This window comes from Argiope bruennichi, chromosome 2, assembly GCF_947563725.1.
Source record: "Argiope bruennichi chromosome 2, qqArgBrue1.1, whole genome shotgun sequence".
In the NCBI taxonomy this organism is placed as follows: domain Eukaryota; kingdom Metazoa; phylum Arthropoda; class Arachnida; order Araneae; family Araneidae; genus Argiope; species Argiope bruennichi.
In genome coordinates this window covers 118,460,697-118,483,643 of record NC_079152.1, presented here as the reverse complement: position 1 = coordinate 118,483,643, position 22,947 = coordinate 118,460,697, and the positions used below count along the sequence as shown (strand labels likewise).

The 22,947-nt window shown below is 29.5% G+C and overlaps 1 protein-coding gene across 2 annotated transcripts in view; it reads right to left on the bottom strand.

Moving 5' to 3' along the window:
• The window catches only part of LOC129961612 (pleckstrin homology domain-containing family G member 4B-like), a 544,990-nt gene that overhangs the window by 156,997 nt on the left and 365,046 nt on the right, over positions 1-22,947 (bottom strand). For both annotated transcript variants that reach the window (XM_056075118.1, XM_056075119.1), the window contains 2 exons: positions 17,212-17,485; positions 15,679-16,011 (listed from right to left, as the gene is read on the bottom strand). In XM_056075118.1, coding sequence (XP_055931093.1) covers positions 15,679-16,011; positions 17,212-17,485 — 607 coding nt within the window. The remainder of the gene's footprint in view (positions 1-15,678; positions 16,012-17,211; positions 17,486-22,947) is intronic.

Here is a 22,947-nt window from a genome sequence, read left to right as displayed (position 1 = left end):
TTTCTTTTATTCAATATTTTATTCCTTAATCCTTACGCCTCAAATATTTTTTTTTATTATTATCTTTATAAACAATCGTTTCTGAAAAATTCCGAAAGCAAAACAAAAGATTCACTCAATTACTTTAATCGATGGCAATTTTAATAAATCAGCATGACAGTTATGCAACGGGATTCTTAATTCTCCGAGTTAATCCTTCCGAAAAGCGGATATTTTTTTACTCGTTTTTCCGCCCTTCTCTGCATTCTTCCACGTACCATCCTAACGACGGTTTGTGTACACAACTAATTTAATTGAAACCAATAAACAACGAGTTCACTTCTCAGACCTGACCATGAACCCGAACTAACTTTCGACTTAGAACGTGAGTACCTTCCGCCCCCCATCCCCCCCTCTTTAAAGCTGCAGTGGAATTAACTGCCTTGTCGCAACGAATCCGAAAATCACCTAAATTGCCGCCACTATTTTAGTCCACTTCCCTTTCAAGGAGTCAGCAATTTGCGTCGGGTCATTCCATTATTGAAATCATTACCGGGCACGTTTCGAAAACAGAGTTTAATCCTTCAAGTTACCGCCTTCCTCACCCGCATTTTTTTTAAAGCTTTTCTCTGATGAACTGAGGAGAAGTATTTGTTAGAACAAACGCCGTTATTTGCTTCGGACTATAGTGACCTCGGAAAGTAATAATAAAAGACGCGTAAAAGATAGTGATTCGGGAAGAGTGAGAAATTAATGTGTCATATAATTTCAGATTATACAACGTTTATATAGTTAATAAGTATAACCCAACAATAAATAACAGCTGGTGAATCAATACTAACAATAACGTACCAAGAGAGATTTAAGCAATACTTACAAAACCAGATTCACGACTATTCAATTTCCAAGACTTTGTAGGAAAAAAAGTAAATAAAACTTTACAACAAGTTACTGATTTGGAAAACATTAATTTAACAGCAATTCTCTATTATTCCATTAGTCAGAAATTATGTTACGCATTTTAAAACATCAATAATTAGCGGATAAAATAAACAGTATTGCAACCAAATTGCTGTGTTTGTATAAATTGTTTTATATTTAAATAACATGTAATAATAAATAAATATTTGGATTCGATTAAATTAAAAATTTTGAATAAGAAATATATTTTTATTTTATATAAAATAAAATATCACTCGCTGCATTCACGGAAAACCAGTTTTCTTGAAAGTAATATTCTATTTCAAATGAAGAGTAATAAATCATTGCAACTGACAGAAATTCCATTAAAATCATTGATAGTATCATACCAATAAGATAAAACATCTTTGCAAAGGACGATGATTAAAAATGTAATATGTTGTCAACATATAGACGAATTAAATTTTCAGTTCAAATTATATTTTAAATTTTGTTTATGTTGTCCATAACTAAACTTGTTCAACTTAATTAATAATGCAGTTAATTATAAACATACACCATAAATTTGGCCAAAAATTATTTCAAAAGAAATAATTTATTTAAGATTGTTATTATTTATTTACAAAAATAAATCGTCTGCATTTGAACTATATAGTACTATAAATAACCACCAAAATTTTTCAGAAGAAAAAAAAACATTTGTTTGAACAAATGAGTAATTATTTATTTTGAACTGAAATAACCTTAGAGGAAAATAATAAAAGACAGATAGAAATGGTTATGGAATATGTTGATTAAAGATAATTAATGCATAAAATAATTTCAGATTATGAGTCATTTATTTTCTTTACATATAGAAACACATTAAATTTATTTGGATATCAAAAACTTTGAAATAGGGGAAAACATAAAAGTTTTAATTTCACCAGATGCAAGAAATCAAAAGTGAGAAAATATAAAATTTAGCACATGCTAAAAAGCAAGTACTCTTTAATAAGTTATAAAATGATAATATGGTATAATTTAGAATTAAATACGATTTATTAATTCATTATATTGTATTCTTTGAATAAATTGTTTAGTGAGTTTGAACAGACTGCAAAAAAATTTCTGAAAAGTCCTTTAATAATGTCAATAATAAATATATTTTTACTATAACATTATTATAAACTGCCTCAATTTTTTATTCAGTGCAATAACTTTAAGAACACACATAGTTTTGTGTTAGAATATTTAGATGGAGAGTTTTAAAAACTCAATAATAATTTTATTTAATCAAAAAAAGAAAAAGAATAATCAATGAAATAAAAAAATAATAATCAATGAAAAATAATAATAATGAAAACGGTTGATGAAAAAGATGTTAAAAAGCACCATTTATTTCAAGTGAAAACGACGTTTATATGATTAAAAAGTCAGTTTCGATTTGATAAATTTCTTTAATGACAGAAAAAACAAAACATTTTCTTTCAATTTTATGTAAATTAAATTCTTTTCCACAATAACTCGAAAAGAAAATTTAAATGTTACAGTTATTTTCTGAAATTATAAATGTTATTATGTTTCTCTTTCTTTTCCCGAAACAAATTAAATATCTGCCACTTTCGTTTGTTTGATATATTTCTTTAAAAAATTCTATTCAATAAATATTAGAAAGTTGTAACTTCATTTTGGAATGATTAGAAATTTAATGAAGATAGAACAACTTTAGAAAGAACATCTCGATTGCAAGTGATATAAAAACATGTTTATAATTGAATTCTTAACAATATAGAGCACTTTTTTCAGTTAAGATTTCTTGTTATGAGAAAATCAAATACACGATTAAATGTTAGAAAAATATAACTTTTTTGTATTTACTCTCATTAAAAGTAATTCAATCTTAACATGAAAGATCATTAAATTAGAAACTGGAGGAAAACTAATGGTAAAACAATTCTTTCCGAAATAACTTTAATCCTATTAAACAGTTTGAAAAAGACATTCCACATTTTTGGGGGCTTTTCAGATTGCGTCCATTCTTTTTAATTGTTTCTCCAGCACTAAGGAAAACCAAGGAATGAATGGTGTTATTTCCCACAGTTTTCATCTCGAAAACTGTAATTCCAAAAATATAATGAAATTATTATTTTTGGTGGCTATATGAAGTAAAATGAAATTCATTTTGAAAGGCAACTTGGATCGATTCACTGAACGTAAAATTTTTAAAGTCATTAAATTAAAACGTTTCCTGACGAACAAAATATAACAGATTGTAATATTTGATAATTTACACGAGTCATACAAATAAGTACAATTTTTAAAGTCTGATGGAAACATAATGAATTATTTGGAGTGTATTTAAAATCACTTTATAATTTCAATTATTTATAACGGATAAATTAAGAGAGTTAAATTGTGTTTTCATATACCGATAAAAGCAATAAAGGCCTCCTTACTCCCCATTTTTCTTACATAATTAATAGGAATTGTAGGGAGCAATTCAGAAATGAACAGAGAATTTACTATTAATTTCTGAACTGTTCTCTGCAATTTAGGAAAATAAGACGGTTCAAAGTAAATTTTACAAAAAAATATCACCACAGTAGCTGCAACTTCATGAGTTCACTTCACTACTTAAAACTTTTCATGCCATTAACTGACTGATAACAATAACCGTATTTTGTGAAAACAGCTACATGTTTATCATATCAAGAGAAAAATAAAACACTTATTTCCTGTTTACTACAATTTAATTTAAAAATACCAATTAAAAATTTAATAATTGTTGCTTATCAACAATTATTTTTTAACAGTTCACTTATAACACTTTTGAACTTCTATAATTTTTTTTTAAAATTTGATGAACGCTAATGCTAGATTTCAAAATATCAAGCGCTTGGCTCATTTCGCCATTCATTGTAGAATTTCTACTGCTACTTTCGTTCCTGTCAGAATCATTAACATTTATTGTTTAGCATTCCTCACAAAAGACACTGCGCAATTTGCAATTGCGCAGCAATGTTACATTTACTAATTTTAAGTAAACTTTTATGCCTGTTAAAAATTTCAATTTTGTCTTTTAACACTCAAATCAGTTAGTTTTATCAATTTTCCTTTTGTAATTCAATTGCAGGTAATATCGTTTAAAGGTCGTCTAACAGATTACAAGCCACATCGGGCAGGGCTGAAATCAATCCAAACCACTTTAGTTCCTACAAAAGAATGTAAACCCCATTCTATAGAAAAGATGACTCTAAGCAAGTGGTCCAAGCAATACCAAGAACGTTAATCACTAATAACGCTGGTTGGAAATAAAGGATTGGTAAATTATCTATTTCAAAACTGATAATTTTAAATGATGTAGTGATCATACTCAACGAATATTTTTTATGGGTATTTGAATGAATCCACAAACTTTTGATAATATAAATGACAGCATTAACCACGATGGCCTTAAGCGGTGTTCACTGTATAAATAATGAAGAAAAAATATATATTGGAGATACTTATACAATCTATACATTATCCTCAATTTTCTTTAAATATAAACAACCATGAGATTGTTTACATTTAGAAAAAAAATTAGAATTTCTCAAAAAAAAAAAAAAAACCCCGAATTGTTTAGAAACACGACATAAGATGCATCTTTTTGTTTTCACAAAACGCGAACTGGTTCATAACAAATAAAAGCAAAAAAATGGAAATAATTGTCTCCCTGCCTCATCCACATCCATATTCAAAGCATCATTCCGTACAGGTGCATCCCTTGATGGAAGAGCGCGTAATGGCAGAAGAGCCGTATCTCCAAGAATGTTCACGAACTAATGATATTGAAAAGGAAACTCAAAATGATCCCCCTTCCTGTTAGGTGGTCTTCCTCTCCAGGTACACGTAAGCGTGAAACGCACAGGTAAGGACGACGATGACTCATTCTCTCCAGAGAGGAGTTTTTCATGCCTCAAGGACGTTTCTCCGAACGACCTCCTGCATAAAAAAAGAGTGCGACAAACTATTTCCTTCTTGGCGATGTCTAAGATGCCAACGGTTGCTGTGGCCGGATACGTCCTCATGTAATCAAACAGTGGAACCATAAAATATCCACCATTATCTTATTCCTTATGCAAATCTGATTGTGCCAGATGTACAAGGATCATAAGAAATGAATTAACGCGACTCATTTAAATAGCAAGTAGTCGAGTTTTTTTAAAGAACGAATAATATAAGCCTGGCAGAATGAATGCTGAAATAAAGAAATCACATAAGTAAGCATGTTATTTCAATAAATTTGAAAAAAAAAAAAAATCGCTAGTGAACTAACTTGCAGACGTAAATTTTTACAGCGGCGGTCACAAAATTATTTGTGGGAAGGAGTCTTAATTTAATTATGAAGTTTGAAAATGAACCTAAATTTCAAAATGAACATAAAAAATGATATTCTTACTAAAGATAAATAACTGAACGGCCTAACAACCCTGACAATCTTATTTAAAATCAAAACCAGCAATTAAAAAAAACAACGTTAAGTATATGCTTTTTGCTGCAAATATAGAGCGGCATTTTTAAAATCCGAGCCAATCAGTGGTCTAAATGATTAAAGAAGACGAACATAGATTTTTATGATGCAATGTAAGTAATCATTTGTAACTGATAGTTTAGTTATATTGACGTCACACTTTGAAACAATACTAGAGCTATTTTGAGACGGAATTCATAATTCTGAGCCGCAATTAGATGACGAGGACGACACCTATGATACACTTCTCTTTCCAAATTTCCGCACCTCGGTAGTGGTTGAGGAGCATGAACCAAAAGTAGAAGGTGATGAGTTCTAATCTCTGTGCTTTGGGCAACATTATTTGAAAACCAATAAATTGTTTATTGTTATTTTATTGTTCCATATCGGATCAATAAAAGAACTGTTCAATGTGGCCAGACTGATTGTCATTTAGGGTTAATAATGAAGAGATTCAGAAAGCAAATTAGGGTTGTATTTTCTTTCTGTTCACGATTATAGAATATTACTGATAAAATGCAAAAAATGCGTATAAAATTGTAATGAAATAATTTAACACTACTCTCTTTAATGTCGCTAACTTTTTAAACAATGCCTATTTTACAAAATAGATAAAGTGAATACTGTAAAAAAAAAAAGTCTGCTTAAAATTTTTCAGATACGAAGAAGTAATCATAAAATTTCTAAATATAGGCCAAGTACAGTAAAATATAAAACGACTAAAAACACTTAAGGACATGGAAAGAATAAAACACTTATAAGTGCAGATACGTATTTACCAATTCTATCGATGACAATCAATCAATCGGCTACACTAAATTCACCGGCAGTTTTATTTTTAAAAAATGACATTTCCCATCAAACAAAACGAAGAGCAAGATATAACACTTAAGGGTTATCATGCAGGTACCAGCACTGAAGGCAATACTGAGGTCATATTTGCATAAACCGCAAAGTAATCTTTGATAAAATTGCCTCAAAAGACCATTATCGATAAATTAAATTTGTAACTCCTCTTGGAGTAAATTAGAAAAAAAGGTAGCAATTCCCTCTAGGTTATTTGAAGATTATTTTCTAGGCTTGAGCAATAAGATTGCCGTTTATTTTTCTTTCCTATTAAGAGAATCTAATGAATACCAACTTCTCACCACGTAGCCCAATACAGGAGATGTTTCGTTTAGTTATTTCTTCGCTACTGCTAATAAAGATGCGTGTATGTGCAAGTGCGCCTTTGTGTTTGGGCACTCTACAGGCTAGACCTTCCGAACTACCACCAGCCATTTTGGCATATCTATGCCTATAGAGGATAAGAATGTGCACCCTCGGAGTGATTTTTGGAAAAAAAAAATTAATAAGAATGTTAATGAATTAAGCTGAATCTGGAGTTTTCCACGATAACTTACTGAAAATATTGCTGCACAAAAACGAATCTTGCATCGTTTCAAAATTTTTATGTGCTTTTTTCTACGTTATTTTCATCAATAAATTATTTTGAAATTCAAACCATATTATTTGTTTCATCAAATATATAATCGCGAGATTTTCTTCTATTGTTGAAAGTTAAGGAAGGAGAATTTTGTTTAATAAACGTGAAGTTACAATACCGCGGAATTTAGATAGATTTGATTTACGATTTTAATAGAGCTACTGTGTCATCAATGAAGAATGTGCATAATGAACAGAATATATATATATATATATATATATATATATATATATATATATATATATATATATATATATATATATATATATATATATATATGTAATGATATTTTAACTCTAATTTCAATTTAATTAATTTTCAAGATTTTATCTTAATTTAGCCCATAGTAACTTCATTCTAAAAATATTCTCTTATTTCGTGATCCAATTCCACTGTCTCTACTTAATTAATTCAAGAGAAGCTTTGTTAAATTGTTGAATCAGCTAAAATCTAACTTTCCCACACCGCGAGTGAAGAGATAAAATACCGCTGATCATGCAAATTCTTTTTTAAAATCTCCCTGTGTTTCCCCTACCTTCTCCGCGCCTGTAATGAAAATCCCTATCGAAATCTCATAATACATTAGCACTGTAAAGAAATATTTTCCCTATCAAAATCATAGGTTATATAAGACCAGGCATAAAATGTCCAAGAGCTCTTCCCTCATTCCTTTCTGTGTCGTTCTGTGTGCTCGTCGCTTGTACATATGCTTGCTTCTTAAAAATGAAATTAAACGACGTCACGAAATTAAAAGTATCTTCATTGTCTTCAAACTGCATCATGCTTCACAACAAATAATATTACATATATATATATATATATATATATATATATATATATATATATATATATATATATATATATATATATATATATATATATATATATATATCAATGAAAGATGCACAGATTATAATTCTTGATTACTTCAGACCAGTAGGAAATATCCCAATGTGAGAATAAATTTTAAAGAGTTAGCTTAAATTTATAAAACTGTGACTATGAGGTATAACACAGTTTTAAGGACACACAGGACAAAAGTTTAAGTCAGTACAGAATTTAAGGTGTGTATCTTCAAAATGCAAACAAATTTTTAAACCATATTACTACCAGTTGAATTCGTATAACTCTACACTAATAAGTCTGTTGTCTATATATGACTAATTCTAAAGATCCAAAATTCTTCATATTAGATTCAATTTCAAATCAAGCATTAGTCTTTAGAATTTCTAGCTGTATCAGTAATGAGTTCACTGAGTGAAAAAAGTTTATAGAGAAAAAAGTTAAACTATTCAATGTTCAGATTTTGGATTAGAAATTTTTATTTATTATTATTTTTTTAAGATTGAAAATTTTAAATAATGATAAATGCTGTAATTTGTTTAGCACGTTTTTTGCATTTCGTTACTGTGCTACTTTTTTACATTTTATGTAATTCAGTACCATTGCAAAGTTAAAAAAATACAGTTAGTTTTTAAAATTAGAATCGTAATATTAAAATAGGATTAAAAATCCATTAATTTTTTGAACCGATTTTATTTGATTCACATGCAAAACTAATTTACTGTATTTACTTTTAACAACAACATTAAATAACTCAATAACATTTAAATAAATACATTGATTAAAAATCCAACCACTCTCTGTAACAGAAGGATCAGTAATCATTAAAATAGCAAGGACAATAATGAGATTCGAGGATAAATTTCCTCATTAAAGCAACGAAGGGGTACAAATTTTCAAAAAAAAATGGCAATAATGAAATTCGGGGATAAACTTCCTCGTTAAAATAACGTAGGGGTAAGAAATTTTCGGAGAATTACAAAACCTTTTGGGTCCCATACTGGGGGGAGGGGGGGGGGTATGGAAAAAAACCCTCGGGTTTTTAAAAATCTGACTTTATCGTTAATGAGTATATTTTATGCAAAAATAATTAGATATTATTTTAGATCTCCAAAACCCTTCTCAGAAATGATTAAAAATAATTACAATAAAAAGAATGTTCCGAATTTTAATTAAAATTATTTATACAAAATGCCTTTGGACCAATCAATGCGTTACTAAACAAAATATTATCCGGATAAAATAACAATAAAAATACACTTGTTTATTGTTGTTCTGAAATAACAAACAAATTCACCCTATAATTGGCCCAAATCTTAAGCTCCGACAGAAACCAAAATAAAACAAACTGAAAAAGAAAAGTCCGTGCGTGAGGTCTTGACCGATGAAACAGCACTCATACGAACTAACAATTCTCAAAAAAGGGAATGTTAGTTATAACTGAACTCTATTTTTCGAAACTTGGGCGCATTTTTTTTTTTTTTTTTTTTTTTTTAAGCATAACAAAATGAAGGTCGAAAAAGAAACAGAGGGGAACCATTTCTGAGGAAATTACCTCCCTTTGAAGGTTTAGTAAAATTGGTTTCGGCGTCTTTTAATAAATCCTTATTTCTTCTAACTGTTGCCTGCCATAATTGCCGAAACAGGGGGCATATTTGCAGTCTTGAGGTGACGGTTCGGAGCTCAGATATGGATGGGTTGAATTCTCTTCCAATGCAAATAAACTAATTTGAAAGTTATTATTTTCTTTTGAAAATGGCACTGATACAAAGGTTCTGTAATAACAAATATAAAAGACTCCAGATGTAAGTGTATTATAATCGTACCCTCATTCGAAAGTGCAAAAATTAATGTTTTCAAGGAAATTAAGTAAATTTAATATTCATTCCATCAATCTTAATCAGTCCTTCTAAATTAAAAAAAAAAAAAAAAACATAATAAAAAACATAGATAATCTGGACGTCTTTCAACATATGCCTGGCTAACAGCAATATTTATTTCCCAATTATTATTTATTGAAAATGGCGAACCAGATCCTACGTTCGATATTGTTTTCCCGATTATTCTAGAGCACTTTATTTAAAGAACGAATATATATTTTTTAATGTTACTTGCAAAAATGATGAAAGGTGCGAAAAGAAATTAAAACTGATGAAACTTATCATTACTTTTTGACCCACTAGCAAAAGACAGTTTGCAAGGAAATACCACCTCACTTCAGTGATATTTTCAGATTTGAAATTCGTATCAGACACAAAATACAACCTGAATATTTCATTGCTAAGTAAGATCAAGCAAAACAAGTTCAGTTTTGTATGCTTTACATTTTGAAATAAATAAATAATGGATTTCCGTAATTTTTACATAAATAAAATAATCGATCCATAATTTTGTTCCGACTTTTATTCAAGAATTAACAATAAATAAAATCAATAAGAAGAAGACACACTGCATATCTACCATCTTTAAAGCTTAGAACATATTTAATAACATTATATGGAATATTAAAAGTTTCTTTTATTACTGGAAATCAACCATCCAGGAAACATACACAGAAAACTATATTTAACATAGAAAACTGTAACTATTTCAATACAGAAACTATATTTAAATTCTTTTATCAAAAAGCGAAGCTTTATTTAAATTCAAAAATGCAAGGCAACTAAGGTGTTGTGTGGGAAAAAATTAATAAACCTCGTTACTTTTAAAGAAATGTACATCAAAAAAAGGCGCAATGATAGCCAATAAATTAATATATTGTCATTTCTCCTTTATAAGAATATATATTTAATGCATTCTGCTTTTTAAACAAAATCCACTGAAAGTATGAAAAATATTAAATAAGGAAGATTCGTGCCTTACAGCATAGAGGAAGTAATGAAGCTTCTTATTATAACTTTTATAAATAACATTAAAAATATATACATCCATTCATATAACTGCCATTCTTTTAGATGCCTCAAAATATGAAACATGAAGAGCTATTCTCATGGCATATATAAAATTCATATTTAAAAAAGAAGTGGGGAATTCTAGAGAGATTAGAATCATAAAAGTTGCAACTATTCTATAGTGGAATAATCAAAGAATACTGCAGATTTTACTAATTATTTAATCTTATTGCTTCATCGGTCAATACACTCCGATAGCATTGGAAAGACCTTTCAAATATACATAAAAGAAATTTTACTAGACAAACAAGGATATTTCTGGCATATCTTTTTTATGGTCATATATGTCTGATATCTACTCAAAGACTATTTCCGCATCACGAATTTTGCAACTTAATGACTTGAAAACGCAATACGCAACAATGGGATTAAGCAAGAACAACAATCGGAAACATTCTAGCCAATGCGTCTGGATGGGACCTGAAGATCGTTATTGCTTGGAACAGATAGAAACGAGATAGAGAGGGGAAAAAAAGCAGGCACCACAATAATGCGAGTAAATACCGAGAGTCAAGAAAATTGCTCCACTGCAGACTTCGGGATTTTCCCAAACTTCTATCAATTCGTGCCTAACTAATGGCGGCGAGGTTAATGATGAGAGCAAAGATGTACGACAATCTGAATTGACCCATGCGGGTAAAATATTTTTAATTGAATGACAATTATTAAAAGAATAGAAAGAAAACTGCGACATTAACTAAAAGATAAACATACATATCACCAACCTTTTGGAGTTAAAGGCAGTTCTATTAAACTAGCTAATTTTATTTATATTTCTACTATGCTAATACTTTTTATATCATATCAAAAAGATGTACAACCTGAGTATATGAGGCAATTAAAAACAGGCGCACTGATCATATTTTTTTGTTCATTGTGTGTGTGTGTGTGTGTGAGTGAGTGAGTGTGTAATGATATCTTGTAATTCAATTTAAACCCAAATTAATTTCCTAATTCTTTATCTTAATTTAACCCATACTAACTTCATTCTAAAATGTTCTCTTATTTCCGGATTCAAATCCCACTTTTTTTATTCAATTATTTCTAACACACGCTCTAAAAAATTGTTGACTCCGATGGTTCCCACAATATGAAAGAAGGAAAAAAAATCCTTAATACCTGAACATGCCTTTCAGATACCTAAGATTCCCTAACCTAAGTCAATACGTGTCAAATAAATCCTTATTAGAATCCGTAATAAACCCAATAAAGGGGAAAATTCTCTCACTTTCACTCTGGTCATCTAGTGCGAACAAAGGCGTCGCGCCTTTGTTTCTATGCAAAAATTATGTATCGTGGGGGGAAAAAATTAATGTTCAGTGAAAAAGTATATTCCTTTCGGCCATGTAACTGTTAGTTATACATATATAATTACCAGTCATATAAGTCAATTAGTCGACATCTGTTCCTAGTTCGTCGAAAATATTGTTTGTGTTTAATTTCCAATAAATCTTATATGCATAAAATCGACTTTCATGATTCCCACGAAAAATATTACTTAGTATCAAAATAAAATATAAATAACAGCCATGTTATCTTAATAACTTCACACTTGCTCTAGTTATTGTGTAAATGAACCTTCCTAATGAAGTCAAGTCCCACGGCATTATAGTATTATTAAAAATGTATCCTCTATCTTCTAACTTCCGAGATACTATAACTTCAATTTCTTATTCTTCATTTAAATAATTCAGATATTAAACAAAATGTCGTTTCTTAACTTTCAACAACGAAGGAAAAACCAGCGATAAAATATTAGATGGAACAATGACAACAGTTTGAATTTCAATATTACAATAAAATCTATTGTTAAAAATTATACAAAAAAAAAATATTTAAAAATCACGAAACTTCAGGGTGGGAAACTTGTACGATAATTATATCTATATATTAAAAAAAAAAAAAAAAAAAAAAAAAAATATTATTATTATTTTTTTTTTTTTTTTTCAATTTGAAAATCGTACAAAAAAATCAGTTTAGGGCAGTAATATTTTCACAAAAAATGGCGCATGAAACTGTAAAAAAAAATCTTTCCTAGATGCATATTCTGAAATAGATTTTTCTAGCTCGAAGATCAAATGGAATCAGAATTCTCGGAATCAAATAAAATCAGAGATAACTTTAAAGCTGAACGCTTTCTGCAAAATCATTTGAAGCGAAAAATATATAATCAGGAAGCAAGATGCAGCGCGGACCACCAATGCGAATATAAATAAAAATATTTTATTCAAATGAGAATTTTAGTTATACTTCCGTGAAAAAAAATTTCGATCTGATTCAGATTATGTAACTGCATTTTTATACGAATATTATTTTAGGAATCTTAGATATCCGAAGTTTCACACAAAACAGTATTCTCAATTCATCATTACTCAGTTTAACATTATAACAAGCTCCCATATTCATTTTTGTTATGAGGAGCGACTTCAGAGATTTTGTATTCATGCTGGAACAAGCTTCCGTTTCTTTTCTTTCTTTCTTATTTTTTTTCCCTAAACTACGCTAAAAATACTTTCACAATTCACGAAGTGCAGTCAGCGAAGATGCTTGAGAAGGGTATTTTGCAGATTTCCATATTATATATTTAACATATTTTTGGTTGAAGCAGAGTGCAGGTTTGAAGACATAGACGAGACGTTGTATTTTTAATATTCATCTCGGGAAAGCAATTTATTTACAAGCAGACGCAGTGCGGCACAAAAGTAGAAGTAAGAAAGAAGGGAAAAAGGGGCCGAAACAAATGATCACTAGTCTTATATAACATGGGATTTCCGGCCACGCGCCAATTCAATACACGTGGTGACCTTTGACACCTTTTCAAGGGCACCAAAGGGATCACTTTCATTTGATTAATTACAGATTTACAGAGCATTCGTTTTACATAGTTTTACAGAGCATTAGTTTTACAGAGGAATTAATTAAACCGAAAGTGGAATCGGATCACGAAATAGGAGAATATTTTAGAATGAAGTTACTATGGGCTAAATTAAGATAAAATCTTGGAAATTAATTAAAATGAAATTAGAATTAAAATATCATTATATATATATATGCATGTAATGTTAGCTTTAAATCTAAATTAAACCCTAATTAATTTCCTAATTTTTTAATCTTAATTTAACCCATATTAACTTAAACCTATAATGTTCTCTTATTTCCTGATCCAATTCCACCTTATTTCATTTAATTAATTCAACACGAGCTGTGTGAAACTGCTACACCCCGAATGAAGGGATAAATATCTGTCAATCTAAACATTTTTTTTAAAGATACCTTATTTTCCCTTAACCTAAATCGACACGTGTAAAGAAATCCCTATCAGAATCTCATGGTATAAAATCATAGAGAAAATATTTCTGCCGCTCTTTCTCTCTTCTGCTCATGTATCGCTGGTGAACGGACGTGAGTTCGTCCTCGCTTCTTGTATATAAATTATGCCTCCCGGAATGGAATAAAGCGAAGTGTTTTCTCACTCTTCGGCGATGAAACTGCTTCAAAAATATGTTAAATATAAAATATATCTCTGTTTTTTTTGTAGTTTTCTGTAGATTTTCATTATATATCCGTAATTCTATAGTTTTCACCTAATTTCCGTAGTTACGGAAATTCCATAAATGTTGGAGGGAATATAAAATGTTAATTACAGGAACTACGAAGCAAACCCAATATTGCCATTATCAGTGTAAATAGCGTGGTCGATACAATAAGCAGAAAAAAAAAGACCAAGTTGATATTAATGAATATCGGTCTTGATTAGTGATGAAATTGATATTCTTTTCTCTTTTTAATACCGTCCAGTCTTCATAAAGGTATCTCAATATCAACAATTCTGAATAATGTTGAGTTTTGCAGTGTTTTGAAATGAACATCTGCAAGATAAGTTGTAATCAATAAAAATATAATCCGTCGTATACCAAAGTTTAAATACTTATTTTTAATTAAACCACAGGTAGAAATAAGTTGCTACAAAAATATAAATACAATACATTTTCTTACAATCGAAAAAAAAAAAAGAACTAAAATATTTTCCCGCTTATAAGCCATATGGCTTATTTTTTAATTATGAAAAGAGCGTTAATAAAACAGGCTTTATACCTTACAAACATTTTGTTTTGTATTTTTTTTTTCATTAAAAAAAGTCGCAAATTTTGCATTCTGTGAAAATATCAAATAAAATCTTCATTTAATAATTAATTTAATAAAGTAAAATGCTATTAAATTATTTCTGAAAGTTCAGAAATTCTGGAGATAACAACACCTAGCCGTTTCAAAGTAATAAAAGATAATCTAATTGTTATTAATAAAATTTGATAATTTAGAAAATAAGAAAATTTACATTCTCTTAATGGTTCATAATTAAAATGTTCGACGGCTTTTAAGTTTTTGATCATAAAAAAAAATTATAAATAAAACAGGATTTGTTCTTTAAAAGCATTTTATTTTGTATTTTTTTCATTAAAAAAATTGAAAATTTTGCATTTTGTGAAAATGCCACACCAAATCTGCATTTAATAATTAATTTAATAAAATGAAATGCTATTAAATTATTTCTGAAAGTTCAGAACTTCTACAGATAACAGTGTCTAGCTGTTGTGAAATAATAAAAGCTAATCTAATTTGAATGACACTCGTCTCCCAGTTTTTAATAAAATATGAAGCATGGATAAATCAGCATTCAACCAGGGAAACTTAATGAAATGAAACAATTATCAAACGAATGCACATATATAATGTAAATTCGTTTTATGTCCTCTCACGGTGACGTGTGATCATGGCCAAAAACCAAGTGGTTTGTTCCGCAATAGCCCTAGTGTCGCTGCAAAACAGGACATTCATGTAATTAAACTAAATTCCGTCCTTGCACTAGTTAATATCCCGTTTTTAAAGCAACACTGGGGCTATTCTGTGACGGACCTCGTAACTTTAAACCGCGGTCGGATGACGAGGCCACCTGAGCTAGCACCCCCGTCACCAAACTACACTAGCGGAGTACTAATACTTACAAAGTGTTGAAGATGTTTGCGTGGCGATGCTCTCACATGTTGGTACATAATTCTTCCGTACGACAGACACTGTCTGACTGTCTTGAATGCAGGCGTACTTCCCTATAACCGGAGTGTCATCACTGCTTAACATGACGGTGTCCTTCATAATTTCTGAGGAATCCTCCTCCTGACTGCCTTCGTCTTCAGGTGTCGTTTGGACGGAGCTGTCTTTAGTGTCCACGGGATGGGCCCTGATGTGGCAGCATCTGGGAAAAGTAGAGGACCCATCGCTGGCACTCGAGATGTTGTTCCAAGACTTAGAATGTCCGCCCCAGTCTAATCTCTCAATACCTGATAAAAAATTAAACCAGAATTTAAAAAAATTAATGTAAAAGTAAAATGGAATAAAAATTGCGTATAAATAATCTTTTTATTTACAAATAATTTTATTTTATCATTGGAAGCGATAGTATTTATAAAATATGAATTAAAACATGAAACCCATGCATAATAATTTTTAAGAAAATCAAAAGTGGAAGATTTCTTTTCAGTTTAGTATTATTAAATGTAAAATAATAATAATTCTATTATGTTTCATTAAAATATGAATATTCTTGAACAGCTCACCATCTATACTATCTGATTTAGGAAAGATGAGATTAATAAATACTTAAACAGCAAGCAGGGCTGTAAATATTAAGTGATGTGAATAAAAAGAACGACGTTACTTCGAAAGTTTTTTTTTTTTTCCATAAAATTTATGTACTGTAAAAACTAAACTAGGATAAAAAAATTCAAAAACTGAAAGTTCAAAAATAAAATTTGCCAAATATAATAAATTTAAATTACTTTAAAGTACACAAGTTTTTTACTTAAATTGCAAGTAAAATTATGAATTTAAAAGGTCAATATAATAACATAAAATTGTTAAAATAGAAGAATATTAAAGAACTTAAAAATATTTACTGAATCTGTCTGCTTAAAACTTCGAATTTTTTCAAGGAAAATTTCAAATTTAATCATTAATATAAATGTGTGACAATGGTTAGAAATTATAATCAAGAATAAATTTTCAATGGTCCAGATCCAATAGTTGGTCGATTAAAACCAGGGCCAAGTTTTGAATAAGTACCAGCATTTCTTCAGCCAAAAATGAACTATGATTTTTGAAATATAGAGTAAAAAAGGTACTTTCAGATCTATTCCCGTATTTGCAACAATCGCAAAACTCTTTTTATAGTATACTATAAAATTTCAGTTTTCAAACAACAATTCAAAAATGAGTTAATGAATCCTCTTCAGGGCTAATTAATCAACTTCCAAAAGCAGATCCAAGAACTGAAAATCCAGAGCTCTCCTTCATTGTCGAACAAAAAACACTTCGGATTTGTTTCACGGTTACGACTTCCTTTCTGTTAAATGATAAGAAAAAAACGAACCGGAAACGCTTCGATAAACTAAAAAGATAAGAAGACAGAGAGGGCACTAAGAAAAAACAAATTCAGTACGGCGTGACATCAATAACATCACAAACAATGCTGTGGGTCTCACCTTTTTCCACAGAGACCAGCAAATGCTGCAAGGCAGTGGTGAGCTGATCGTCGTTAATCATGACGTCCGACCCGATAGCCTGCATCCAATCCATGGTGAAGGATACCAGTCCGTGGTCATCTATCCTGGCTGGCAACCGATCTCTGTCCACTATCCGAATGATCGAACGATTCCCGAGGACGAAGCAGAAATTCTGCGATTTCCAAACTATTTCGCAGAACTTAATGCAGAACAGCAACTGCTTTAGATAGTAACTCCTGCAAGTGATAGGAGCCTGAAAAATAAAAATATTAGCATATTAGAAAAATAAAAATATTGGCATATTAGAAAAATAAATAAACATGCAATCTCTTATAAGCGAAAACGAGAAAGACTGGAACTGAATCCGAAATTCGATTCATTTGAATTTTTAAATCCGAAACAAAAACCAGTGTCTATGATTAAATGAATCCATTATACAGCAAACAGTTACTATATAAAAAAAAAGAGAAAATTATATTCGCAAAAAACATAGAAAATATGCTTATTATATGTAAAAGTTCGCGCTATAGCGACTTTTTAGAGATCGCAGCGACAAAATATCAACTAAAACCTAAAAACAAAATATCACAGTGACAAAATATGTTAGTATTAAATTAATTTATTTCCACTTATTAGTCATTAATATGGACTTGTTTTTGTTTACCCAAAAATTGTTGAGGATCGATTACACTATCCACTCTAATCTTGATCCAATAACTAATTTGTGAATAGGTACAGACATAATGCCTATAAGAAAACTAATTTAAATGAAGCAAAGGATTATAATTTGTGTTATTTTATTCAATGAAAGTACTATTGAAAAAATTTATGAAATCTGTAATATTATATAGTGGCATGGCATTATTAGTCTTATTTAGTAATAAATTAATGGCGTATTGACACTTTAAACACGAAAAGTTCCAATGATCTCCGATCAAAATTGACCGAGCGATAGCATTCATAATCGCCTTCAGAATAGAATCCGTTGATTTAATGAGGTCATCTTTGGAATCATCTCAAATAATTGCAATGAAAACTTTTCAACTCGGTCAGTTTTACTCATAAAAAAGTTTGTTTAAAATTTAAATTTGTAAGAATATTTTGGTACCTACAAAAATTAAAACCGTAAAATTTTATAAAAATTAAAAATTTTTCAACGTAAATTACATATTTACCTGTAATGTTTAAAGAATTAGCTAATGGGATATGATCACAGTGGACACCCTGCCAGCTTACACTATATTTCAATAATAGTAACAGATAATACATAAGGTAAACATTGTTCGGTGTTGTGAAATGATTGTATGGTGGCGTCCCCAAAGTGAAGCGAAAATAATTCTGTAACGCTAGAGTGCTGTGTTGAGAGAGAGAGAGAGAGAGAGAGAGCGTGGAAAGCACGCGAATAAAATGGAGTTGTTCTAAAGTCTCTGCCATCTGATTGTGTTGTGAATTATATTAAATGTGTGCGTAGAACTGTCGAAATAACAAACATATTAACGCTATACATAATTGTAGAAATACACTATATTATCATATCAGAAAGATAAAAAATGAATATGAAATAAAGAAAATTTTGTAAAGAAAAGAAAATTTCACTAAAGTTACATTTCATAACTTTTTTTTTGTCAGCAAGTCCAAAATTTCTCCCTCGCTCTGGGTGTATTCAATTCATACATACGAGAGCAAAGTACTAAAATTTATGCTAAAATTTCAGCATTGTCAAAATAAATGTCCAGTCTTTATAAATTAAGTCTCAGATGTATGATGTTAAAAATCCTCACAAATTGGTAAATGCATAAAACAATTTATAAAATTTTTTCGCTAAGTTTTAGTTAAATTAACATAAAGGCTTTAAATATGAGTGCGAGGAAAAGTTCTTAGGTTATTCATTATATAGAAAACTGGAATTTGATTCTAAGACTCAAGTGTCACCCTTTCAATTTGTTTTTCATTCAAAATCACAAAATTCTTCAGGTAACAACTACTATTAATTAGTATCAAATCGACATTTATCTAAACTAAATAGCATAAAAACTGTATTTCATTATACTCATACTAATTAATGGGAGAAAGTTTAATCATATCTATTGTCATTTTAATTCATTCAAAATTTCTGAGTCGCAAATGAGACCATAATTTTTTTTTTCCTAACAGATTCGGTAGGTTTTTAACTGATTCCTAAATAAATTCTATATACATTCAGCTGAATAAAGTTATCAAAAACTATAATAGTAAATTATGATGAATTGTAACGATTAGATAAAATAATATTTACCTAAATGAAATAGAAAAAAGTTTACTTGGCATGGTTAATCAAATTGAAATATAATTAATTATTAATTTGCATGAGCATTTCAAATTCCTAGAAATTTTAATTTTCTAATTATTTTATTGAATAATAATTTAGAAAGGAGACTTGAACGGATATTAATTTTGGAACTACAATTTTTCCATTCCGTTTTAAATATTTTAATATTTTCAGAAGAAACGGGCTGGAATTGTGTTCCTTGGACAAAATAATAATATTAATAATGAGTTTTAAAGTGTACAGAAAAGAAAACTATACTCCAATTTTTATATTATAAAAAATATGGATTTCGTTGAAAACGAAATTATTAAATTATTTTAAATATTCCCTTATATAACAATCAATTTTATAATGAATCGATTCTTTTCCCTTTTAGTTAATATCTAAATTACAAAATACATGGATCTAAGAAACGACGAATAAAAAATGTTTTCGATAACGGTTGGAATACTTCACATTTTTGCATAATTTTAGCCTTCATGATTTTTTTTTATATTTATTAATAGATTAAAAATCAATTTATATAAAGCCTAATAAGAAAATGCATCACTGATAAGAAATGCATATCATAAATTAAAGCAAACTGATTCCCCTTCTTATGAAATCACTTTATTATTATATACCATATCACGTATCAAGACTTAATATATGTATTTATACCCTAATCACACACATCTCCTTTAATAAGAAACGAAATGATAATTAGGAAGAGGCTTCCCCAACGGAACTTGACCGTGAAAAAAGTCGACGATAATGAAGCATAAATCAAGTCTGAGAGATTCTAAACTCCATTATCGACCAGCAGAGAGACAAACTGCCGCTGACTGCCAATTTCTCCAATCCTTCATTACCCTAATCTTATTTAAATGCGTCTTAAGTGACCAGCTGTCCGTCACACGTAAACCTCAATTAAAAAGTGGCAAATAACCAAATACGAATCGTAAGTCATACACACGCCTCCTTAGCCCAGAGACCCAGTCTGAACTTTGCTAAACTAATATGCATACGTACACATCCGCTGACATGGGAAACAAGGTTAAGATTCTTATTACCATCAGGTCAGCAGTTATTGTACTCCCCTTTATAGCGCTGGATGGGGTTACTGCAGAGCTATTTATTGACAAACCGCTGAATTCCGAGAAGATGCTAGGTCTCATCAATGACTTCTTTTCTTTCTTTCTTAATCAAATGACTGATAAAAGACGCCTAAGATATTATCACAACTATCAAGAACTTACACTTGTTTACCAAATAGATGATAACCTTTATTTTATAAAATAGTAATATTAAAAAGGGACAGTTTTGACATCAATTAATAATTTAATTTTAAATTTATATATATATATATATATATATATTAGTCTTTCAAGATTTTTTTACTTTTTATAATCATTTGACATATAAATATTCTTAAAATGAAAATGGCATTATTAAAGAAGGTACCACAATATTTTAAAGAAAACTTCACAAAATTTCATTTGTATACATATGTTACTATAATATTATCATAAAAATCATTAAGCCGAATATCAGAAAATAAATATGTCGTTATAATAATACAAGAAAATTACATGACATAATTACAAATTTCCCTAAATGATAAGAAATATAAACATATAATATATCTAAACAATATTAGACAAAAAAAAAGCATTGAAACAGTATTTTCTAGACTTTTAGAAAGACGTGATAAATTTGCTTATTATCATGATAGTTAATATTAATTGGATTATATATTCAAATGATAAACAACTATAGAAAACGAATTGTTATCAAAACATATATCAAATTCATAATATTATACTAGTAATTTTTGTAAAAATCAAAATGAGTGGAAATGAAAACATGGTTATTTCAAATGCCATCTGCTTACTTGCAAGCATAACTTTTGAAGACACATCGGTACGAAAGTAGTTACAAAACTATTCCACTAACTTTATAAAGACTCTTCAACTTTATAACTTTCTCTTCAGTGTGTTCAGTTTGTATACCAAGAACACTAATTAGGCATGTCTAGCTTGAAATCCATCACACAACTACTAGTACACAACAGAGCAAACATCGTTCTCTTCGAAAAAATTTTTTCATCAGTATGATCCCAGTCTTTGCACTTCACACTTCAGCGATCAAACGATGTCGGAAAAGACAGAAAGAAAGATAAATAAATAAGAAAAACATCGTAATCCCCCATCGGTTGTGGAATATGGACAAACCAGACACCCAGTGTCAATTACAACGGCGGATCCAAATTCCGAAACTTACCTTTCTCTTGAACGGTTAACTACTCCAGGCAAAGAACGCGGGCTATTCTTAGCCTGAGGCAATCTTTTATCTTCTCCAAGGTCGAAGGCATCTTCAAGGCCATACTAACCGACCAAGCAAGCGATTGTGTCCAGAGAAAATCCACCCCCAATCACTATCATCATTAAGGATGAATCATCACCACGCTGCGCAAGATGGTGTGCTCTCGCCTTGTTTCAAGGTTTGTTAGATGCGCATGTGTTCCCTCTTCACGATGGGCGATTCGCTCCATCAGAAGAAAAACAATCGGTATTTGGAAAAGAATGGACAAGGCGAAGATTTTATAACGGTCGTTAACGTATTTCGATAGATTTGTAGGTGAAACAAATAAAAATGGGAACAATCGTTGCCACTGATTCACATAAAAAAAATATGTTTCCATGCAATGAAGGATAGGAAATATTGTTGCCAGCGATGAAGTTCGAAAATATTCGCAAATGGCAATATTTCGCTTGTTAATTCAATTAATTATTACACTTATATTTTCTAGTTAACATTTTAATATTTGGATAAAAGGAAACAAAAATCAAATCAATAGTGTGATCTAGATGTAGAGATTATTTAATCAAATAGTTTTCGATTAAATTATCTCATCTAGACAGACTCATTTTAAAAAATAGTTTATGATTTAATATAAATAATTCAATTGCTGAATAACATTTACATTTGAGTTTTATAATTAAAAGAATAAAAAAAATTTTTCATTTTTTAAAGACTTTTCTTAATATTCAATTGTCTACCATGAAATGAAATACAAATTTTACATCCATTAAAGTTGATATTGGAAGGAGGGGAAGGGGGAAAAAAAAAAAAAAAACACGTTAGAATTCACTTACGTTTCAAAACTCAAATTTTATTCTATGGTTTTATATCATTAAAACAAATAAACAAAGGCAACAACAACAAAAAACTTAAAAGAAATTTTTAAGAGAAGCGTTTTTTTTTTTTTTAATATCCTACTATTTAATTAAGAATAGATTCTATCAAATTCAATATTTAAACAAGAAAAATGTAATTTATTCCAATTTATCAACATCTATCTGGTATTTTCATAAAATGAATTCTTCTTAATTCTCCCCATTCCACTCCTATCAACACAGACACAC